The 24,818-nt window shown below is 40.8% G+C and overlaps 1 protein-coding gene across 1 annotated transcript in view; it reads left to right on the forward strand.

Moving 5' to 3' along the window:
* The window catches only part of FAM13B (family with sequence similarity 13 member B), a 794,661-nt gene that overhangs the window by 262,726 nt on the left and 507,117 nt on the right, over positions 1–24,818 (forward strand). Inside the window, exon 6 of the mRNA XM_053717251.1 lies at positions 13,090–13,229. Within this exon, the coding sequence (XP_053573226.1) occupies positions 13,090–13,229 (140 nt within the window). The remainder of the gene's footprint in view (positions 1–13,089; positions 13,230–24,818) is intronic.

Consider the following 24,818-nt stretch of genomic DNA (forward strand, 5'->3'; position numbering starts at 1 on the left):
TCTATTCTATTTAGATGCTACAAAGGATTTTAGACAAACATCTTCCTTGTTTGTTGTTTATTCCGGTAAAAGGAGAGGTCAAAAAGCAACTTCTACCTCTCTCTCTTTTTGGATTAAAAGCATCATCAGATTGGCTTATGAGACTGCCGGACGGCAGCCTCCCGAAAGAATCACAGCTCATTCCACTAGGGCTGTGGCTTCCACATGGGCCTTCAAGAACGAGGCTTCTGTTGATCAGATATGTAGGGCAGCGACTTGGTCTTCACTGCACACTTTTACCAAATTTTACAAGTTTGATACTTTTGCTTCTTCTGAGGCTATTTTTGGGAGAAAGGTTTTGCAAGCCGTGGTGCCTTCCATTTAGGTGACCTGATTTGCTCCCTCCCTTCATCCGTGTCCTAAAGCTTTGGTATTGGTTCCCACAAGTAAGGATGACGCCGTGGACCGGACACACCTATGTTGGAGAAAACAGAATTTATGTTTACCTGATAAATTACTTTCTCCAACGGTGTGTCCGGTCCACGGCCCGCCCGGGTTTTTTTAATCAGGTCTGATAATTTATTTTCTTTAACTACAGTCACCACGGTACCATATGGTTTCTCCTATGCAAATATTCCTCCTTAACGTCGGTCGAATGACTGGGGTAGGCGGAGCCTAGGAGGGATCATGTGACCAGCTTTGCTGGGCTCTTTGCCATTTCCTGTTGGGGAAGAGAATATCCCACAAGTAAGGATGACGCCGTGGACCGGACACACCGTTGGAGAAAGTAATTTATCAGGTAAACATAAATTCTGTTTTTAGCAGACAGTAACTAAAATCGATTGCTGTTTCCACATAGGACTGTTGAGATGAGATAACTTCAGTTGGGGGAAACAGTTAGCAGGCTCTTCTGCTTAAGGTATGACTAGCCATATTTCTAACAAGACTGTGTAATGCTGGAAGGCTGTCATTTCCCCTCATGGGGACCGGTAAGCCCTTTTCTTAGTCTCAAACAGAATAAGGGGCTTATTATGGGCTATAAACTGGTAGACACTTTTAGGGGCTAAATCGATTGCTTTATTTAAGTATTATATGCAGTTTGAAGTTGTATTTCACACTTTTATAACATTGGGGAACGTTTTTAGCACCAGGCACTTGTTAAGACACCTTCCCAGTCAGGAAGGGCCTTTCTCTGTAGTAGGCAGAGCCTCATTTTCGCGCCATTACTGTGCAGTTAATTTTGAGTTCAATACATGCAGCTGCATGTGTGAGGGTCTGGAATCCACTAAAAACGTTCCTAGAAGGCTTCATTTGGTATCATATACCCCCCTGGGATTGGTGAAGTTGCAGCAAAGGCTGTGGCTGGGACTGTAAGGGGGTTAAAATTAAAAACGGCTCCGGTTTCCACATTTTAAGGGTTAACAGCTTGAAAATTGGGGTGCAATACTTTGAATGTATTAAGACACTGTGGTGAAAATTTGGTAAAGATTGGATAATTCCTTCATAGTTTTTCACATATTCAGTAATAAAGTGTGCCCTGTTTAACATTTAAAGAGACAGTAACGGTTTTGTTTTAAAACGGTTTTTGTGCTTTATTAACCAGTTTAAGCCTGTTTAACATGTCTGTACCTTCAGATAGATCATGTTCTGTATGTATGGTAGCCAATGTGGTTCCCCATTTAAATATAGTGTGATAATTGTGCCATTGCGTCCAAACAAAGTAAGGACAGAACTGTCACAAATTGTAAAGTTGCCCAGGATGATTCCTCAGATGAAGGAAGTAGACATAGTTCTACATCATCTCCTTCTGTGTCTATACCAGTTATGCCCGCGCAGGCGACCCCTAGTACTTCTAGCGCGCCAATGCTTGTTACTATGCAGTAATTGACGGCAGTAATGGATAACTCCATAGCTAATATTTTATCCAAAATGCCAGCATTTCAGAGAAAGCGCGATTGCTCTGTTTTAAACACTGTAGAGCAGGAGGGCGCTGATGATAATTTTTCTGTCATACCCTCACACCAATCTTGGGCAAGAGATGTTCAGGATCCCTGGGCACTAGAAATAGTCTCTCAGGGTTATCTTCTAGAATTCAAGGAACTACCCCCAAGGGGAAGGTTCCACATGTCTCACTTATCTTCAAACCAAGTAAAGAGACAGGCATTCTTACATTGTGTAGAAGACCTGTTAAAGATGGGAGTGATACTCCCAGTTCCAATTGTGGAACAAGGTCAGGGGTTTTACTCAAATCTGTTTGTAGTTCCCAAAAAAAAAAAAAAAAAAAAGAGGGAACTTTCAGACCAATTCTGGATTTAAAAATTCTAAACAAATTTCTCAGAGTGCCATCGTTCAAAATGGAAACTATTCGAACGATTTTACCTACAATCCAGGAGGGTCAATTTATGACTACCGTGGATCTAGAGGATGCGTATCTGCATATTCCTATCCACAAAGATCATCATCAGTTCCTAAGGTTTGCCTTTCTGGACAAACATTACCTATTGTGGCTCTCCCATTCGGACTAGCCACTGCTCCAAGGATTTTCACAAAGGTGCTCGGGTCCCTTCTAGCGGTTCTAAGACCCAGGGGCATTGCAGTGGCACCTTACTTGGACGACATCCTAATTCAAGCGTCGTCTCTTTCAAAGACAAAGGCTCACACATTGTTCTAGCCTTTCTCAGATCTCATGGGTGGTAGGTGAACATAGAAAAATGTTCCCCGTCTCCGTCAACAAGAGTCCCTTTCTTGGGAACAATAATAGATTCTTTAGAAATGAAGATTTTCCTGACAGATGTCAGAGAGTCAAAGCTTCTAAACGCTTGTCAAGTTCTTCACTCTGTTCTACGGCCTTCCATAGCTCAGTGCATGGAAGTAGTAGGGTTGATGGTTGCAGCAATGGACATAGATCCTTTTGCGCGAATTCATCTAAGACCATTACAACTGTGCATGCTCAAACAGTGGAATGGGGACTATACAGACTTGTCTCCAGTGATTCAAGTAGATCAGAAGACCAGAGACTCACTCCGTTGGTGGCTGACTCAGGATCACCTGTCCCAGGGAATGAGCTTCCGCAGACCAGAGTGGGTCATTGTCACGACCGACGCCAGTCTATTAGGCTGGGGCGCGGTCTGGGATTCCATGAAAGCTCAGGGTCTATGGTCTCGGGAATAGTCTCTTCTCCCGATAAACATCCTGGAACTGAGAGCGATATTCAATGCTCTCCGGGCTTGGCCTCAACTAGCAAAGGCCAGATTCATAAGATTCCAATCAGACAACATGACGACTGTTGCTTACTTCAACCATCAGGGGGGAACAAGGAGTTCCCTGGCGATGAGAGAGGTGACCAAGATCATCAAATGGGCGGAGGATCACTCCTACCACCTGTCTGCGATCCACATCCCAGGAGTGGAAAACTGGGAGGTGGATTATCTGAGTCGCCAGACCTTTCATCCGGGGGAGTGGGAAATCCACCCGGAGGTGTTTGCCCAGTTGACCCAATTATGGGACATTCCAGACATGGATCTGATGGCGTCTCGTCAGAACTTCAAGGTTCCTTACTACGGGTCCAGATCCAGGGATCCCAAGGCGACTCTAGTGGATGCATTAGTGGCGCCTTGGACTTTCAACCTAGCTTATGCGTTTCCACCGTTCCTTCTCATTCCCAGGCTGGTAGCCAGGATCAAACAGGAGAAGGCCTCTGTGATTTTGATAGCTCCTGCGTGGCCACGCAGGACTTGGTATGCAGACCTGGTGAATATGTCATCGGCTCCACCATGGAAGCTACCTTTGAGACAGGATCTTCTAGTACAAGGTCCATTCGAACATCCAAATCTAGTTTCTCTCCAGCTGACTGCTTGGAAATTGAACGCTTGATTTTGTCTAAGCGTGGGTTTTCGGATTCTGTGATAGATACTCTGGTACAAGCCAGAAAACCTGTGACTAGAAAGATTACCATAAAATATGGAAAAGATATATCTGTTGGTGTGAATCCAAGGGATTCTCATGGAGTAAGATTAAAATTCCTAGGATCCTTTCCTTTCTCCAAGAAGGTTTGGATAAGGGATTATCAGCGAGTTCTCTAAAAGGACAGATTTCTGCTTTATCTGTCTTGTTACACAAACGACTGGCAGCTGTGCCAGATGTTCAAGCTTTTGGTCAGGCTTTGGTCAGGATCAAGCCTGTTTACAGACCCTTGACTCCTCCCTGGAGTCTAAATTTGGTTCTTTCAGTTCTTCAAGGGGTTCCGTTTGAACCCTTACATTCCATAGATATCAAGTTGTTATCTTGGAAAGTTCTGTTTTTGGTTGCTATTCTTCTGCTAGAAGAGTTTCTGCATTATCTGCTCTGCAGTGTAATCCGCCCTATCTGGTGTTCCATTCAGATAAGGTTGTTTTGCGTACTAAACCTGGTTTCCTTCCAAAGGTTGTTTCCAACAAGAATATTAACCAGGAAATAGTTGTGCCTTCTTTGTGTCCGATTCCAGTTTCAAAGAAGGAACGCTTGTTACACAATTTAGATGTAGTCCGTGCTTTAAAGTTCTATTTAGAAGCAACAAAGGATTTCAGACAAACGTCTTCTCTGTTTGTAGTTTATTCTGGCAAGAGGAGAGGTCAAAAAAGCTACTGCTACCTCTCTTTCCTTTTGGCTGAAAAGCATCATACGATTGGCTTACGAGACTGCCGGACGGCAGCCTCCTGAACGAATCACAGCTCACTCTACTAGGGCTGTGGCTTCCACATGGGCCTTCAAGAACGAGGCTTCTGTTCATCAGATATGTAAGGCAGCGACCTGGTCTTCTCTGCACACTTTGTCCAAATTCTACAAATTTGATACTTTTGCTTCTTCGGAGGCTATTTTTGGGAGAAAGGTTTTGCAAGCCGTGGTGCCTTCTGTTTAGGTAACCTGATTTGCTCCCTCCCTTCATCCGTGTCCTAAAGCTTTGGTATTGGTTCCCACAAGTAATGGATGACACCGTGGACCGGACACACCTATGTTGGAGAAAACAGAATTTATGCTTACCTGATAAATTACTTTCTCCAACGGTGTGTCCGGTCCACGGCCCGCCCTGGTTTTTTAATCAGGTTTGAAGAATTTCTTTCTCTATACACTACAGTCACCACGGCACACTATAGTTTCTCCTTTTTTTCTCCTAACCGTCGGTCGAATGACTGGGGGGCGGAGCCTGGGAGGGACTATATGGACAGCTCTTGCTGTGTGCTCTCCTTGCCTTTCCCTGTGGGGGAGGAGAATATCCCACAAGTAATGGATGACACCGTGGACCGGACACACCGTTAGAGAAAGTAATTTATCAGGTAAGCATAAATTCTGTTTTTATTGCGTCATTCTTGGCGCGGACTTTTTTGGCGCAAAAATTATTTTCTGTTTCCGGCGTCATACGTGTCGCCGGAAGTTGCGTCATTTTTGACGTTCTTTTGCGCCAAAAGTTTCAGCGTTCCGGATGTGGCGCCAAATAATGTGGGCGTCTTTTTTGGCGCGAAAAAATATGAGCGTCACTTTTGTCTCCACATTATTTAAGTCTCATTGATTTTTTGCTTCTGGTTGCTAGAAGCTTATTCTCTGGCATTTTTTTCCCATTCCTGAAACTGTCATTTAAGGAATTTGATCAATTTTGCTTTATATGTTGTTTTTTCTATTACATATTGCAAGATGTCCCACGTTGAAGCTGAGTCAGAAGATACTTCTGGAATATCCCTGCCTGGGGCTGGAGCTACCAAAGCTAAGTGTATCTACTGTAAACTTATGGTATCTGTTCCTCCAGCTGTTGTTTGTACTGTTTTGTCATGACAAACTGTTTATGCAGATAATATTTCCTTTAGTACTGTTACATTACCTGTTGCTGTTCTGTCAACATCTAATACTCAGAGTGTTCCTGATAACATTAGAGATTTTGTTTTAAATCCATTAAGAAGGCTATGTCTGTTATTCCTCCTTCTAGTAAATGTAAAAAGTCTTTTAAAACTTCTCATTTTTCAGATGAATTTTTAAATGAACATCATCATTCTGATTCTGATAATGGTTCTTCTGGTTCAGAGGATTCTGTCTCAGAGTTTGATGCTGATAAATCTTCATATTTATTTAAAATGAAATTTATTCGTTCTTTACTTAAAGAAGTCCTAATTGCATTAGAGATTGAGGATTCTGGTCCTCTTGATACTAAATCTAAACGTTTAGATAAGGTTTTTAAATCTCCTGTAGTTATTCCAGAAGTTTTTTCCTGTCCCTAGTGCTATTTCTGAAGTTATTTCCAGGGAATGGAATAATTTGGGTAATTCATTTACTCCTTCTAAACGTTTTAAGCAATTATATCCTGTTCCATCTGACAGATTCGAGTTTTGGGACAAAATCCCTAAAGTTGTTGGGGCTGTCTCTACTCTTGTTAAGCGTACTATTCCTACGGCAGATGGTACTTCCTTAAGGATCCTTTAGATAGGAAAATGTAATCCTTTCTAAGAAAAGCTTACTTGTGTTCAGGTAATCTTCTTAGACCTGCTATATCTTTAGCGGATGTTGCTGCAGCTTCATCTTTTGGTTAGAAGCTTTAGCGCAACAAGTAACAGATCATAATTCTCATAGCATTTTTATTCTTCAACATGCTAATAATTTTATTTGTAATGCCATCTTTGATATCATTAGAGTTGATGTCAGGTATATGTCTCTAGCTATTTTAGCTAGAAGAGCTTTATGGCTTAAGACTTGGAATGCTGTTATGTCTTCTAAGTCTACTCTGCTTTCCCTTTCTTTCCAGGGTAATGATCGTTTTCATTCCTTTTGTCACAACAAGGAACAAAAACCTGATCCTTCATCCTTAGGAGCGGTATCAGTTTGGAAACCATCTCCAGTATGGAATAAATCCAAGCCTTTTAGAAAATCAAAGCCAGCTCCTAAGTCCACATGAAGGTGCGGCCCTTTCCAGCTCAGCTGGTAGGGGGCAGATTACGTTTTTTCTAAGAAATTTGGATCAATTCCGTTCACAATCTTTGGATTCAGAACATTGTTTCAGAAGGGTACAGAATTGGCTTCAAGATAAGGCCTCCTGCAAAGAGATTTTTTCTTTCCCGTGTCCCAGTAAACCCAGCGAAGGCTCAAGCATTTCTGAAATGTGTTTCAGATCTAGAGTTGACTGGAGTAATTTTGCCTGTTCCAGTTCTGGAACAGGGACTGGGGTTTTTATTCAAATCTCTTCATTGTACCAAAGAAGGAAAATTCCTTCAGACCAGTTCTGGATCTGAAAATATTGAATCGTTATGTAAGGATACCAACATTCAAAATGGTAACTGTAAGGACTATCCTGCCTTTTGTTCAACAAGGGCATTATATAGTTTTACAGGATGCATATCTGCATATTCCGATTCATCCAGATCACTATCAGTTTCTGAGATTCTCTTTCCTAAATAAGCATTACCAGTTTGTGGCTCTGCCGTTTGGCCTAGCTACAGCTCCAATAATTTTTTACGAAGGTTCTCGGTGCCCTTCTGTCTGTAATCAGAGAACAGGGTATTGTGGTATTCCTTATTTGGACGATATCTTGGTACTTGCTCAGTCTTCATATTTAGCAGAATCTCATTCAAATCGACTTGTGTTGTTTCTTCAACATCATGGTTGTAGGATCAATTTACCAAAAAGTTCATTGATTCCTCAGACTTAGGTAACCTTTTTAGGTTTTCAGATAGATTCAGTATCCATGACTCTATCTTTGATAGACATGAGACATCTAAAGTTGATATCAGCTTGTCGAAACCTTCAGTCACAATCTTTTCCTTCGGTAGCCTTATGCATGGAAATTCTAGGTCTTATGACTGCGGCATCGGACGCGATCCCCTTTGCTCGTTTTCACATGCGGCCTCTTCAGCTCTGTATGCTGAACCAGTGGTGCAGGGATTACACAAAGATATCTCAATTAATATCTTTAAAACCGATTGTACGACACTCTCTGACGTGGTGGACAGATCACCATCGTTTAGTTCAGGGGGCTTCTTTTGTTCTTCCGACCTGGACTGTAATTTCAACAGATGCAAGTCTTACAGGTTGGGGAGCTGTGTGGGGGTCTCTGACAGCACAAGGGGTTTGGGAATCTCAGGAGGTGAGATTACCGATCAATATTTTGGAACTCCGTGCAATTTTCAGAGCTCTTCAGTCTTGGCCTCTTCTGAAGAGAGAATCGTTCATTTGTTTTCAGACAGATAATGTCACAACTGTGGCATACATCAATCATCAAGGAGGGACTCACAGTCCTCTGGCTATGAAAGAAGTATCTCGAATTCTGGTTTGGGCGGAATCCAGCTCCTGTCTAATCTCTGCGGTTCATATTCCAGGAATAGACAATTGGGAAGCGGATTATCTCAGTCGTCAAACGTTGCATCCGGGCGAATGGTCTCTTCACCCAGAGGTATTTCTTCAGATTGTTCAAATGTGGGAACTTCCAGAAATAGATCTGATGGCTTCTCATCTAAACAAGAAACTTCCCAGGTATCTGTCCAGATCCCGGGATCCTCAGGCGGAGGCAGTGGATGCATTATCACTTCCTTGGAAGTATCATCCTGCCTATATCTTTCCGCCTCTAGTTCTTCTTCCAAGATTAATCTCCAAGATTCTGAAGGAATGCTAGTTTGTTCTGCTGGTAGCTCCAGCATGGCCTCACAGGTTTTGGTATGCGGATCTTGTCCGGATGGCCTCTTGCCAACCGTGGACTCTTCCGTTAAGACCAGACCTTCTGTCGCAAGGTCCTTTTTTCCATCAGGATCTCAAATCCTTAAATTTAAAGGTATGGAGATTGAACGCTTGATTCTTGGTCAAAGAGGTTTCTCTGACTCTGTGATTAATACTATGTTACAGGCTCGTAATTCTGTATCTAGAGAGATATATTATAGAGTCTGGAAGACTTATATTTCTTGGTGTCTTTCTCATCATTTTTCCTGGCATTCTTTTAGAATTCCGAGAATTTTACAGTTTCTTCAGGATGGTTTAGATAAAGGTTTGTCCGCAAGTTCCTTGAAAGGTCAAATCTCTGCTCTTTCTGTTCTTTTTCACAGAAAGATTGCTAATCTTCCTGATATTCATTGTTTTATACAAGCCTTGGTTCGTATTAAACCTGTCATTAAGTCAATTTCTCCTCCTTGGAGTTTGAATTTGGTTAAGGGGGCTGCTCTTCAAGCTACTCCGTTTGAACCTATGCATTCATTGGACATTAAATTTCTTTCTTGGAAAGTTTTGTTCCTTTTGGCCATCTCTTCTGCCAGAAGAGTCTCTGAATGTTCTGCTCTTTCTTGTGAGTCTCCTTTTCTGATTTTTTTCATCAGGATAAGGCAGTGTTGCAAACTTCTTTTGAATTTTTACCTAAGGTTGTGAATTCCAACAACATTAGTAGAGAAATTGTAGTTCCTTCATTATGCCCTATTCCTAAGAATTCTAAGGAGAAATCATTGCATTCTTTTGATGAAGCAAGAGCTTTGAAATATTATGTTGGAGCTACTAAGACTTTCCGAAAGACTTCTAGTCTATTTGTCATCTTTTCCGGTTCTAGAAAAGGCCAGAAAGCTTCTGCCATTTCTTTGGCATCTTGGTTGAAATCTTTAATTCATCATGCCTAGGTTGAGTCGGGTAAAACTCCGCCTCAGAGGATTACAACTCATTCTACTAGGTCAGTTTCTACTTCCTGGGCGTTTAGGAATGAAGCTTCGGTTGATCAAATTTGCAAAGCAGCAACTTGGTCTTCTTTGCATACTTTTCCTAAATTCTACCATTTTGATGTGTTTTCTTCTTCTGAAGCAGTTTTTGGTAGAAAAGTACATAGCAGTTGTTTCAGTTTGAATCTTCTGCTTATGTTTTCATTTAAACTTTATTTTGGGTGTGGATTATTTTCAGCAGGAATTGGCTGTCTTTATTTTATCCCTCCCTCTCTAGTGACTCTTGCGTGGAAAGATCCACATCTTGGGTAGTCATTATCCCATACGTCACTAGCTCATGGACTCTTGCTAATTACATGAAAGAAAACATAATTTATGTAAGAACTTACCTGATAAATTAATTTCTTTCATATTAGCAAGAGTCCATGAGGCCCACCCTTTTTTGTGGTGGTTATGATTTTTTTGTATAAAGCACAATTATTCCAATTCCTTATTTTTTATGCTTTCGCACTTTTTTCTTATCACCCCACTTCTTGGCTATTCGTTAAACTGATTTGTGGGTGTGGTGAGGGGTATATTTATAGGCATTTTGAGGTTTGGGAAACTTTGCCACTCCTGTTCTTACATAAATTATGTTTTTTTTAAACTGAAGTAATTTCCCACAGACTACAGGATTATATTCTTATGTAGACTTTATCAACTAGTCATTTTATCCTTTCATCCCTATGTATGCTACATGTGTATGCCAGAATAATCAGTAGCAGACTGAAATTGTAGATAGAGAGAAGCTTACTTCTTTCTAGCATAGCACGGTAGAATCTGCTGGCACTCTACAAATAAATAATAATGATGTGAAAGAAGTGGAGAGCACAACTAATAATATATGAAAAATATATGATAAATGTGTAGAAATGTGTATAAGCAGCTGTTATAGAAAAGGAAAAAAATGAATTACAAATAGTAACAGCACTAAAAAAATATGCAAACCAATATTTGGTAAAAATATTGGTATTTCTTTTGCAAGATGTACCGAATCCACGGTTTCATCCTTACTTGTGGGATATTATCCTTCCCAACCGGAAGTGGCAAAGCGAGCACCCACAGCAGAGCTGTCTATATAGCTTCCCCCTTAACTCCACCCCCCAGTCATTCTCTTTGCATACATTTTGCATAAATTTTGTTTTATTTCAAGTGAAAAAACACAATTTTAAATTCTCAAATATATACAACATATGCAAACATTGTTGCAACCTCTATACAGAGTGGACAATCCCAGCTTTAATTGAGCTAGATCGTAATTGCTTGTACATTTTGGATGTGTTGCAAAATAATTGTATCTTAATACATTGATGCCTACAAACAATAAAGTATAATAGAAATTGTTCACAATGATATCAATAAGAACATACATACACAAATAAAAATAATAAATTGAGTACAATTTAACAGCAAGTCGCAACCTACTGGTCTGGCCAGACAACTCAAACAATATACTTACTACGCGTTTCTTGGTCACGCCCCTTCATCAGGTGTAGAGTGAGTAGGGTGTGACTAGCTGCTAAATACCCAAATGACAACCCATTTCCTGTTTTGCTTAACCAATTGATTGTCTCCAGATATTTCTAACTGACAAAAATGCTCCAAAGTAGCCATCTTTAAAATGGGCAAAATATGAACAATTCACTATTCATCAACATATACATATGCTTATCCCAGGTGATAATACTAAGATCTCTATACTGTATATATATATATATATATATATATATATATATATATATATATATATATATATATATATATATATATCGTTAAACTTTAAGCTGACTAGAAACTTGAAAGTAAAAATGCATTCCTAATTTAGCTAGATCGATATACTAACTACAAATATTTTGACTGCCAGATTGTTAGAAAATAGAAAATAAATCTGTCATCAAAACGTTATATAACATCTGAAAAACGGGCATTATATGAATAGATAACTGTTAATAAATAACTGATATAAAATAAATGTATGTGCACTCTAAGGCAGTTGTAATAAAATCTCAATGTACTTATTGCTATTCACTTGACTATTAAGCAATTCTGAAAATGACAACAGTGGTTATAGAAAAATTTGTAATCCTGATACCATCTTAGAAATTGAATTATTAGCGAACAGTAACTCAACTGAAATATAAAAAATAATAAATAAAAATATAAAAACATAAAAAAGTCATTACATTATATCGATTGATCCGAACATTAGTCTATTAACATTGTGTCAGTAACACAAATGGTTCATAACATTGCAATTAACCCTTAATAGAAAGGTAATAAACATACATGGCAATGTAACTGGGGATGGGAGGGGAGATGGGGGGGGGGATAGTTTGATGAGGGGTGATCTGATAGTCCAGCCGGCTTGGACTACTAGATGACCCCTATGGGTGAGAAAAGGGAAAAGGAAAGTCCAGATAGACATCTATTTGCATATGTGTTTAACCAAATATTATCTATATTTGCAAAGTTTTTTATATATTTTTATAAGTATATTGTGAACTTAATAGAAACCACTTTGAAAACCTTTACAAAAAAGATACAAGATCATAGTTTTCATTCAAGCCTATTGTTTGTAATGTATTCAGTTTAAATACCCAGTAAGTTTTGCGTTGGTTCAAAATTCTCCTCTACGTCTGTCAATGGGAATATGGTAAATTCCAAAAAACATAAGGTCTTGTTTATTACTCCGGTGTACCTGTTTAAAATGGAGAGAGACAGAATGTTTAAAAGAAACAGTTTCAATATTGTAAAGGTGTTCATATATTCTTTTACGTAGAGGGCTTGTCGTACGTCCTACGTAAAACAAATTACAGCTGCATTTCAAGATATTTCAAAAGTGGAGTCACAGTTAATAAAATTTGTATACAGGGACCTTTTTTCGTATTTAATATTTGCTCTAATTCTGAGGGGCTCTGTCCTCAAGTTATTTTATATTTCCTTTTTCAATTGTTTGTGTTATCCTCCTATCCCTGTGACAGGTTTGAGTCACAGTTTTATGATTAAAATGGTTTAGCTACTCCATGTATTGCTATCAAGGCCAGGTCTGGTTTTAACTATTTGCTAAGTGGAGGGGTTCTTGTTCAATCCATTTCAGTGTTTTAGAGCTGAGGGTAGTATTTCTGGCTTTTAAAGACATGGAGAACCCCATGTGCGTTTGTTTTCTATTAATATCCTTTCAGACACTATAACAGCAGTGGAATTTTGCAACTTTCAGTGGTGTTTAAAGCAGTATTGCACTGTGAAAAGCATAGACCCAAAAGAGGGCTAAAAATTGTTAGCATGCTTATAAATAAAAATATTTTGTTTTAGATTTTAAGGTAGAAAAATGTATTGTTTAAAGTACTGTAATTTATGTTTAAACTTATCAGTTTATTTATTCTTAAAGAGTATGTTACTACAACATTGTTCTAAAAATGTGTTTTAGCTAAATGATTTAGATGATGTGCAGCTAGAAGAATCTGCTGAAGAGTGTCGTGAAGAAACCCATGAGGAAGATCCTGACATTGTGCGTTTGGAGATGTCAGAGGAAATGTTGGAATCAAGTAGTGTAGTGGCATCCACAAGGTAAATTGAATAATTAAATTTCATCATTTATAGTTTTATGGATTGTTGTTCGTCATAATAGATGATAAAATATTTAGAACTCATATTTCTCTGTACAAATACAAGTTTAATTTTTGTGAATCTTCTTACCAACCAATCAAAATGTAACATTCTATGTAGGACACCTGCAGAAAATGTGTATTACTTTCACCTTATTCAAGGATATATAATTTATCTCTACGACACCAGCTGTTTACGTACATGCTGTGTGTTTCAAAACTATGTTATAGGGACACTGAACCCAAATTTTTTTTCTTTCGTGATTCAGATAGAGCTTGACATTTTAAGTAACTTTCTAATTTACTCCTATTATCAATTTTTCTTCGTTCTCTTGCTATCTTTAGTTTAAAAGCAGGAATGTAAATCTTAGCAGCCAGCCCATTTTAGGTTCAGTACCATGGATAGCGCTTGCTTTTTGAAGAATTACATTTACCCACCATTAAGCAAGCATAACCCAGGTTCTCAACCAAAAACGGGCCGGCTCCTATGCATCACGTTCCTGCTTTTTATATAAAGATAGCAAGAGAACAATGAAAAATTGGTAGTAGGAGTATATTAGAAAGTTTCTTAAAATTGCATGCTCTTTCTGAATCATGAAAGAAAAAAATTGGGTTTAGTGTCCCTTTAAGCTAGCGTTCAGTTTAAATCGTGACTTGGCCTAAAAGCAGGGATGTGCATTCGGATCCTTCATTCTTTTCGGAGCCGGATTTATTCTTGTGAGAGTGTAACACACTTAAGATCCGTGCAAATCCAGTTCTTAGTGTGTTGAACTTTCACAAGAATAAATCTGACTCAGAAAGGAGCCAAATCCAACAAGAGGCCACCTTCTTCCGCATTCAGATCTAAAGAAGGATCCAAATGCAGATTCCGACCAAAAAGTAAAGAGCATTTTGTTTAGAAGTATCTTTCAGCTTTGGAAATCATTCTGCCAGTTCCTGTGCTGGATAAACCTTTTTTTTGTTTTTTTGTTGAAATTGTCCCTATCACCGAGCATTAGAGTCCTAAGGCTCAGTACACAATCATGTACTTTGTGTTAGTTTCACTTTGCATGTAAATGGCTTTTATCTAACCTTTTCGATGCAAATAAATTTTTTTTAAATTTATTTTAAAAACCAGCATGGTATAATCCCAAACGGCATACAATGCATTTAAGTCACGCAGGACGATTTAAAACATAATCATTTCCATATTAATTACATAATATAACCAAAATCTCCCACAAATACATTTGGGTATACCACGTTGGTATTTTAACTCAAATGGCAGAACATAACCTGTATGAAACAAGCATGATCAATCCTAACAACATACATCTTTACAATTTTAGCAAATAACCAAAACAAATAAACCTAATACCTTATGTGTGTTGGGGGATCGTAACATTGGGATATTCATTTCTTTCTATTGCGTTTAACAAAAAACTTGGACCCCCTAAATGGAAAAATGTATAAAATTTGTGTTTCTCTTGGATATGATTGTATAAATCTTTTACATATACCAAAAAAAAAAAAATGTGATTTGATTTTCAGAGTTTATGGAGGTATCAAATTGCTCCACTATTAATTGTGCATAAGTTCTATTAATACACTCCGCCATACTAGGGCTCATCTTCGACTTCCAGTGTTTTAAAATTAAAGATTCTCCTATAAAAATTACTGTATTAACAAACTTATTATTTACTTGCGGTATAATATCTCCATGGAGAAACAAAATATGCTCATCCCGTAATTTTATGTCCTCATTAATTATTTTATCCAATGATTAGTCATGTTCCAAAAATTTTTAATTTTGGGAAAATTCCATAAATAATGATGCAAGTCAGGTACTGGTAAGCTACATTTACAGCATTTATTATCAGAACATTTATCCCATTTTGCTTTCACTGCAGGAGTTATATATGATCTATTAATTATTTGAGTATGTATTTCCCTCAGAGAGGTTGATAGGGTAGCTTTGTCTACTAGTTGGAAACTTCTAGGGATTATATTACACAAATAAATATATTTTAACATGTTTAACTGCTCTTCTTTCATATACAGTACCATGGCCCTTTAAGGTAACATTGTTCAGAAAACATGATGGTTATGAAATGTAAAAGAGACATGAAACCTAACAAAAAAAAAATTCTTGCATGATTCAGATAGAGCATATCATTTCCTTCTTAATATTAATATTACTCTTAAGGAGATTTTACTGCATCATTCCTTGCTGTTGGGAAATACTGAACCTGGCCACCAGGAGGAGGCAAAGACACCCCAGCCAAAGGCTTAAATACCTCTCCCACTTCCCCCATCCCCAGTCATTCTTTGCCTTTCGTCACAGGAGGATGGCAGAAAAGTGTCAGAAGATTTGGAGTAGTACCTTAGGAAGGGTATCTGCCCTTCGATATGGAACTGGAGTTTTAAGTAGTCTTGTCAGCCTCTTAGTGAGAGCATTGACGAAAGTTAGAGTCTGGAGATGCAGGGAGAGTCTTTCTGCGAACCCATCCAGACTGCCTGCTAACAGCTCCTAAGCAATCAGTGTTGACAAGTTTCACTACCTGCTTGTTATCTCACTCAAGTCCATGTCAGGAGCAATGCTACAAAGACTGTCACACTTGAGAGGCTGTGTTTCTGTTTCGCAGCATGGATTCTAGTAAGATAGTTTCAATTTTTACATATGTTGAAAAAGCTAGAAGACAGGGTCACTGTGTGGCTCCTTTTATCTTAATAGAATCATGGGTTAATATCTCCTGAGGGGGATTATTGAACAGTGGGGAATAATCTAATGTGATGCTTTGATTTTATGCTGGTTTATGTGTGAGGTTTATTGGGCTCATAGACTGTTCGTTATGTGGCTGGAACTCAAAAGTTTTTACTTTCACTTTGAAAGCTGCGCAGCTTGTAGCTTGGCGCGCTTTTTCTCATAGCAGGAGCAGACCTGACTTGAGCTCCATGTGACCGGGAGTGGTTTTGCTTTCATTTCCTCTTTCCTGACCGAGCTGGCTGTCGGAGAAGACGCTTTTTCTCTGTATTGTCTGGGTCTAGGAGGTGGTGAGTTCCCCAGCCATTGGGAGTATAAAGGTGCAGTTTTCTCTTGTAAGGTGTATCCAGTCCACGGGTTCATCCATTAGTTGTGGGATATTCTCTTTCCCAACAGGAAGTTGCAAAGAGGACACCCACAGCAGAGCTGTCTATATAGCTCCTCCCCTATCTCCCACCTCCAGTCATTCTCTTTGCAACTCTCTACAAGATAGGAAGTATAAAGAGATATGTGGTGACTTAGTGTAGTTTTTTTCTAGATAGATAAGTTCTAGAAAATGCTGACAGAGCCTTTTATATTTGAGGTAAGCTAGATGCAGTGATTTTGCAACGACTGGGATCATGCTTGCTAAACAGAGTAATAATCATTTTATTTCTCATATTACTTAGTGTGGTGTTTATGGGCAAAACATTTTTTTCTGAGGGTGATAAATCGTTTATTGGGGCCTAGTTTTTCCACATGGCTAGCCAGATACTCCTAGGAGTATTTCCTTAAGGCCCCTCTGACATCGAGTACATGGTGGGAGGGGCCTATTTTCGTGCCTTAGATGCGCAGTTTCCTTCAGACTGAGACATCCAGCTTCCCTAGAGGAGTCCTCTTGCATCTGAGGACCACTATTGAGGGCTTATTTCTTCCCTGATCATATTTGAGGGCAGGTAGGAGCCACAGCAGAGCTGTGGCAAGGTGCTTGACTGTCTTTTACCGGTGGTTGACGTTTTTTAAATCCGGTTTGGGGGCTAAGGGGTTAATCATCCATTTGCAAGTGGGTGCGATGTTGCTTTAGTCCCTTACACACACTGTAAAAATTTGGAAGACTTTACTACATTTTAACACTGTTTTGCAGTTTAAGTGCTAGTTTTTGTCTCTTAAAGGCACAATACCGTTTTTGTTTAATTGCTGTTTCACATTTATTAAAGTGTTTTCCAAGCTTGCTGGTGTCATTTCTAGTCTGTTAAACATGTCTGACATAGAGGAAACTCCTTGTTCAATATCTTTAGAAGCCATTGTGGAATCTCCTCTTAGAATGTGTACCAAATGTACTGAATTATCTATAAACTATAAAGACCATATTATGGCTTTTAAAGATTTATCACCAGAGGATTCTCAGACTAAAGAAGGGGAGGTTATGCTATCTAGCTCTCCCCATGTGTCAGAACCTATAACTCCCGCTCAAGTGACGCCAAGTAAATCTAGCGCGTCTAATTCTTTTACCTTACAGAACATGGCGGCAGTTATGAATTCTACCCTCACAGAGGTATTGTCCAAACTGCCAGGTTTACAAGGAAAGCGAGACAGCTCTGGGGCTAGACCAAATACAGAGCTTTCTGGCGCTTTATTAGCTGTGTCCGATTTACCCTCACAATGCTCCGAAACCAGTGTAAGGGAGTTTCTATCTGAGGGTGACATTTCAGATTCAGGGAAGTCTTTACTTCAATCCGATTCTGAAATGACAGCGTTTAAATTTAAGCTCGAACACCTCTGCTTATTGCTCAGGGAGGTTTTAGCGACTCTGGATGACTGTGACCCCTTGTAGTTCCAGAGAAGTTGTGTAAAATGGACAAATACTTTGCAGTGCCTGTTTACACTGATGTTTTTCCAGTCCCTAAGAGGTTTTCGGAAATTATTACTAAGGAATGGGATAGACCAGGTGTGCCTTTCTCTCCTCCTCCTGCCTTTAGAAAGATGTTTCCCATAGATGTCGCCATACGGGACTCGTAGCAGACGGTCCCTAAGGTGGAGGGAGCTATTTCTACCCTAGCTAAGCGTACAACTATCCCCGTCGAGGACAGTTGTGCTTTCAAAGATCCTATGGATAAAAAATTGGAGGGTCTCCTTAAGAAATTTTTTATACATCAAGGTTTTCTTCTCCAGCCTCTTGCATGCATTGCCCCAGTTACTGCTGCAGCGGCCTTTTGGTTCAAGTCTCTGGAGGAGGCTCTACAGGTGGAGACCCCGTTAGATGATATTTTAGACAGGATTAAAGCTCTTAAATGAGCTAATTCCTTTATTTCTGGCGCCGTTTTTCATTTAACGAAGTTAGCGGCTAAGAATTCAGGTTTTGCCATTCTGGCGCATAGGGCGCTATGGCTTTGGTCCTGGTAAGCAGACGTTACTTAAAAATCTAAGCTTCTTAGATTGTCTGTCAAGGGACAGACCCTATTCGGACCTGGCCTGAAGGAGATCATTTCTGATATTACCGGAGGAAAAGGTCACACCCTTCCTCAGGATAGGTCCAATAAATTAAGGACCAAACAGAATAATTTTCGTTCCTTTCGGAACTTCAAGAGTGGCGCAGCTTCATCTTCCTCTAATGCAAAACAAGAGGGAAATTTCGCCCAGTCCAAACCAGTCTGGAGACCTAACCAGGCTTGGAACAAGGGAAAGCAGACCAAAAAACCTGCTGCTGCCTCTAAGACAGCATGAAGGGGTAGCCCCCGATCCGGGACCGGATCTAGTCGGGGGCAGACTTTCTCTCTTCGCCCAGGCTTGGGCAAGAGACGTTCAGGATCCCTGGGCAGTAGAGATTGTCTCCTAGAATTCAAAGGTTTCTCCCCAAAAGGGAGATTTCTCCTCTCACAATTATCTGCAAACCAGATAAAGAGAGAGGCATTCTTAAATTGTGTTTAAGACCTACTCGTTATGGGAGTGATCCACCCAGTTCCAAGAGAGGAACAGGTGCAGGGTTTCTATTCAAACCTGTTTATAGTTCCCAAAAAAGAGGGAACTTTCAGACCACTCTTGGATCTCAAGCTCCTAAACAAATTCCTCAGGGTCCCATCCTTCAAGATGAAGACAATCCGTACCATTCTTCCTATGATCCAGGAAGGTCAATATATGACTACCGTGGACTTAAAGGATGCTTATCTGCACATCCCGATTCACAGAAATCATCACCAGTTCCTCAGGTTTGCCTTCCTAGACAGGCATTACCAGTTTGTGGCTCTTCCCTTCGGGTTAGCCACGGCGCAGAGAATCTTTACGAAGGTTCTAGGGTCCCTTTTGGCGGTTCTAAGGCCGCAAGGCATAGCAGTGGTGCCTTATTTAGACGACATCTTAATCCAGGCGTCGACTCTTCAAGTCGCCAAGTCCCATACGGACATTGTTCTGGCCTTTCTGAGGTCTCACGGGTGGAAGGTGAACTTAGAAAAAAGTTTGCTTTCCCCTCTCACAAGAGTTTCCTTCCTAGGGACTCTGATAGATTCAGTAGAAATTAAAAGTTTTCTTACGGAAATCAGGATATCAAAGCTTCTGACCTCCTGCAGTGCTCTTCATTCCATTTCTCGGCCGTCAGTGGCTCAGTGTATGGACGTAATCGGTCTTATGGTAGCGGCAATGGACATAGTTCTGTTTGCCCGTCTACATCTCAGACCATTGCAACTTTGCATGCTCCATCAGTGGAATGGGGACTACACAGATCTGTCTCCCTTGATAGATCTGGATCAAGAGACCAGGGATTCTCTTCTCTGGTGGTTATCTCGGATCCATCTGTCCAGGGGAATGAGTTTCTGCAGGCCAGAGTGGACTATAGTGACGACAGATGCCAGCCTTCTAGGCTGGGGCGCAGTCTGGATCTCCCTGAAGGCTCAGGGTTCGTGGACTCAGGAGGAAGCCCTCCTTCCGATAAACATTCTGGAGCTAAGAGCGATATTCAATGCTCTTCAGGCTTGGCCTCAACTAGCTGCGACCAGGTTCATCAGATTTCAGTCGGACAATATCACGACTGTAGCCTATATCAACCATCAGGGGGGAACAAGGAGTCCCCTGGCAATGATGGAGGTTTCCAAGATAATTCTATGGGCAGAGGTTCACTCTTGCCATCTCTCAGCTATCCATATCCCAGGAGTAGAGAACTGGGAGGCGGATTTTCTAAGTCGGCAGACTTTTCATCCGGGGGAGTGGGAGCTCCATCCGGAGGTATTTGCCCAGTTGATTCAACTATGGGGCAAACCAGAAGTGGATCTGATGGCATCTCGTCAGAACGCCAAGCTTCCTTGTTACGGGTCCAGGTCAAGGGATCCCCAGGCAGCGCTGATAGATGCTCTTGCAGTGCCCTGGTCCTTCAGCCTGGCTTATGTGTTCCCACCATTTCCTCTCCTCCCTCGTCTGATTGCCAAGATCAAGCAGGAGAGAGCTTCGGTGATTTTGATAGCACCTGCGTGGCCATGCAGGACCTGGTATTCAGATCTGGTGGACATGTCATCCTTTCCACCATGGACTCTGCTGCTGAGGCAGGACCTTCTACTCCAAGGTCCATTCAAACATCCAAATTTAATTTCTCTGCGTCTGACTGCTTGGAGATGGAACGCTTGATTTTATCAAAACGTGGTTTCTCCGACCCGGTCATTGATACCTTGTTTCAGGCCCGTAAGCCTGTCACCAGGAAAATCTATCATAAGATATGGTGTAAATATCTTCATTGGTGTGAATCCAAGTGTTACTCGTGGAGTAAGGTCAGGATTCCTAGGATATTATCTTTTCTCCAAGAGGGATTGGAAAAGGGATTATCAGCTAGTTCCTTAAAGGGACAGATTTCTGCTCTGTCCATTCTTTTGCACAAGCGTCTGGCGGATGTTCCAGACGTTCAGGCGTTTTGTCAGGCTTTAGTTAGAATCAAGCCTGTGTTTAAACCTGTTGCTCCACCATGGAGTTTAAATTTAGTTCTTAAAGTTCTTCAAGGGGTTCCGTTTGAACCTTTGCATTCCATAGATATCAAGCTTTTATCTTGGAAAGTTCTGTTCTTAGTAGCTATCTCTTCGACTTGAAGAGTTTCAGAATTATCTGCCTTACCGTGTGATTCCCCTTCTCTGGTCTTCCACGCAGATAAGGTAGTTTTGCGTACCAAACCTGGTTTTCTTCCTAAGGTGGTTTTTAATAAGAATATCAATCAGGAAATTGTTGTTCCGTCACTGTGTCCTAATCCTTCTTCAAAGAAGGAACGTATGTTACACAATCTTGACGTGGTTCGTGCTTTAAAGTTCTATTTACAAGCTACTAAGGATTTTCGTCAAACATCTGCATTGTTTGTTGTCTACTCTGGAAAGAGGAGAGGCCAAAAGGCTTCGGCAACTTCTCTTTCTTTTTGGCTGAGAAGCATAATCCGGTTATCTTATGAGACTGCTGGCCAGCAGCCTCCTGAAAGAATTACAGATCATTCCACTAGAGCGGTGGCTTCCACATGGGCTTTTAAAAATGAGGCCTCTGTTGAACAGATTTGTAAGGCCGCGACTTGGTCTTCGCTTCATACTTTTTCTAAATTTTACAAATTTGATACTTTTGCTTCTTCGGAGGCTATTTTTGGGAGAAAAGTCTTACAGGCAGTGGTGCCTTCCGTTTAAAGTTCCTGCTTGTCCCTCCCTTCATCCGTGTCCTAAAGCTTTGGTATTGGTATCCCACAAGTAATGGATGAACCCGTGGACTGGATACACCTTACAAGAGAAAACAAAATTGATGCTTACCTGATAAATTACTTTCTCTTGTGGTGTATCCAGTCCACGGCCCGCCCTGTCACTTTAAGTCAGGTGTTTTTAATTTTAAAAGTACAGTCACCACTGCACCCTATAGTTTCTCCTTTTTCTTCTTGTCTTCGGTCGAATGACTGGAGGTGGGGGTTAGGGGAGGAGCTATATAGACAGCTCTGCTGTGGGTGTCCTCTTGCAGCTTCCTGTTGGGAAGGAGAATATCCCACAAGTAATGGATGAACCCGTGGACTGGATACACCACAAGAGATAGAAGTTTATCAGGTAAGCATAAATTTTGTTTTTTGAGAAATAAAAAAGATTGTTTTATTTTCTGTGTCCTACTGTCATTAGCTGAAGCTATGGAGGATTCTGATATACTAGAGGGTACTCCCTCAATTCCAAATAGTAATACCTGTTTAGATTGTGAGGAGGCCTTGGTATGCCCACCCTTTAAACTATGTTCCACATGCCTTGAACAAGTCATTAGGTCTAAGAAGGTTAATCCCTTTAGTAACACTGAGCCGTCCACCTCTGAGGACTCACTGTCCCATGATGTGCATACCCATCAGTCATCTCCTTCTACACACACAGTTTCCCGTAGCATGCCTGATACTCCAGCTGGAGGGAGCCTTTTACCATCAGACTTTACCGCGCAGTTAAGAACGGCGGTGTCTGAGGCCCTCAGTGCTTTACCTCATCCCGCTAAACGCAAGCAAAAGGTTAAACATAGCTCTCCTGCCCAGGGGTCATCATGTGATGGATTTATTTGTTCTAACTCAGTTATCCGAGGATGAGTCATGCTCTGAGGCTTCAGAGGGTAAATTTTCTGGGTCGGAGTCTGCTGCCTCTAAGCCTCCTGCTGCTGAGGAACCGGCCTTTAGATTTAAGATTAAACACTTACGTTTTCTTCTAAAAGAGGTCTTGTCTACATTAGAGGTTCCAGAGGCCAAGCTGCCTGATGAACCTTTGATTCCCAAATTAGACAGAGTGTACGAGGACAGGGTAGTGCTGTTAACTTTTCCTGTGCCTGTAAAGATGGCGAGCATTATTAAGAACGAATGGGACAGAATTGGATCCTTCTTTTCCCCTTCATCTTCCTTTAAAAAATGTATTCCTGGTCCCGGACTCACAATTGGAGCTGTGGGGTTCCGTCCCTAAGGTGGATGGAGCTATTTCCGTGCTTTCCAAGCGTACTACTATCCCGCTTGAGGATAGTTTGTCGTTCAGAGAGCCAATGGATAAGAAGATGGAAACTTTAATAAGAAAGATGTTTCATAGAGGATACTTGTTTCAACAACCAGCGGCGGTTGCCTTGGTTGCTGGAGCAGCTACCTACTGGTGCAACTCCTTATCGGAATTGATAGAGGTGGTGGGTCCTATCGATGTTATCTAGGAAAGAATTAAAGCATTGAGAATTGCATTTTTTTAATCTGTGATGCAAACATGCAGATTATTCGCCTAAATGCTAAGGTGTCTGGTTTTTCAGTTCAGACCCGTTGGGCGCTCTGGCTGAAGTCCTGGTCTGCAGACATGACTTTTAAGTCTAGACTTCTCTCCCTCCCTTTTAAGGGTAAGATTTTATTTTGTCCAGGCTTGGACTCCATAATCTCCACGGTTACAGGGGGCAAGGGTGCCTTCCTACCGCAAGATAAAAAGAACAAGTCTAAGGGACAAAGTTCTAATTTTCGTTCCTTTCGTTCTGATAAATCCCAACAACAGCAGCCCTCCGCTAAGCCCAAGCAAACCAAGAGTACTTTAATACCGGCTAAGTCCTGGAATAAATCCAAGCAGGGCAAGAAGCCCGCCGACACTAAATTGGCATGAAGGGGCGGCCCCCAATCTGGCACTGTCGCTCTTTTTAGATGCTTGGTTCAGGGACGTGCAGGATCCATGGGTTCTGGGGGTAATAGCTCAGGGATACAAGATAGGTTTCAAGTCTCATCCACCCAAGGGCAGATTTCTCCTCTCAAGCTGGTCTACGAGACCAGAAAAAGTGAAGCCTTTCTGGGGGTGCGTGCGGTATCTGTCCTTCTTAGGGGTCATTGTCCCGGTACCTGTCCTCCTTAGGGGTCATTGTCCCGGTACCTATAGCAGATACTATTCAAACCTTTTCGTGGTCCCAAAGAAGGGGGGTACTTTTCAGCAGATTCTGGACATAAAGTGCTTAAACAAATTTCTAAATGTGTCCTCTTTCAAGATGGAGACAATAAGGTCCATCCTTCCCTTAGTTCAGGAAGGACAGTTCATGACCACTGTAGATCTGAAGGATGCTTACCTTCACGTTCCAATCCACAAGGATCACTTCCAGTTCCTAAGGTTTGCGTTCCTGGACCAGCACTTCCAGTTCATTGCACTTCTGTTTGGCCTAGCTACTGCCCCAATAATTTTTATGAAGGTTCTAGGGGCTCTTCTAGCTGTTGCAAGAACCCGGGGTATAGCAGTAGCTCCCTACTTGGATGATATTCTGGTACAAGCAACATCTTTTTGTCTGGCGGAGGACCATTCGGAATCTCTTCTCTCTCTTCTGCGATCTCATGGATGGAAGATAAATCTAGAAAAGAGTTCTCTTATTCCAAGCACCAGGGTAGAATTCAAACACGCCGGAGCGTGTAGCGCAAGTTTATACCTGAATTTAAAGCTTGCTGCCAGAACTGACAGTCAAGGAAAACCTGAACAGAAAGTATTGCACCATCGGAGCCATACAGATCAAAATAGGCTCCAATGAATCAAGCTCACAGCTAAATCTTGTATCGTACAAGATTGGAGAGAGAAAAGGTCTAATTATCTTCCTGGTAAGATACACAGAAAAATCGCCAGACACAGCAGGTGTCAGAAGACCCGGTAAGCTCATTACAAACACTTGTTACAAATTGCAAAAAAATAGAAGTGTTACAAAGTTACAAATCAACATTTCTACATATCCCTCTAAGAACAAAATATCGGATTATATAAACTTTTAAACTGGAACTTTGCATATTGCTACACAAGCAAAAAAGAACCTTTTAAACACTTAAGCATTTTTATGAACATTTCCTTTTAGAAGATCAGTCTTGATGATATCTTTTTTAAG

The sequence above is a fragment of the Bombina bombina genome, chromosome 6, assembly GCF_027579735.1.
Source record: "Bombina bombina isolate aBomBom1 chromosome 6, aBomBom1.pri, whole genome shotgun sequence".
In the NCBI taxonomy this organism is placed as follows: Eukaryota; Metazoa; Chordata; class Amphibia; order Anura; family Bombinatoridae; genus Bombina; species Bombina bombina.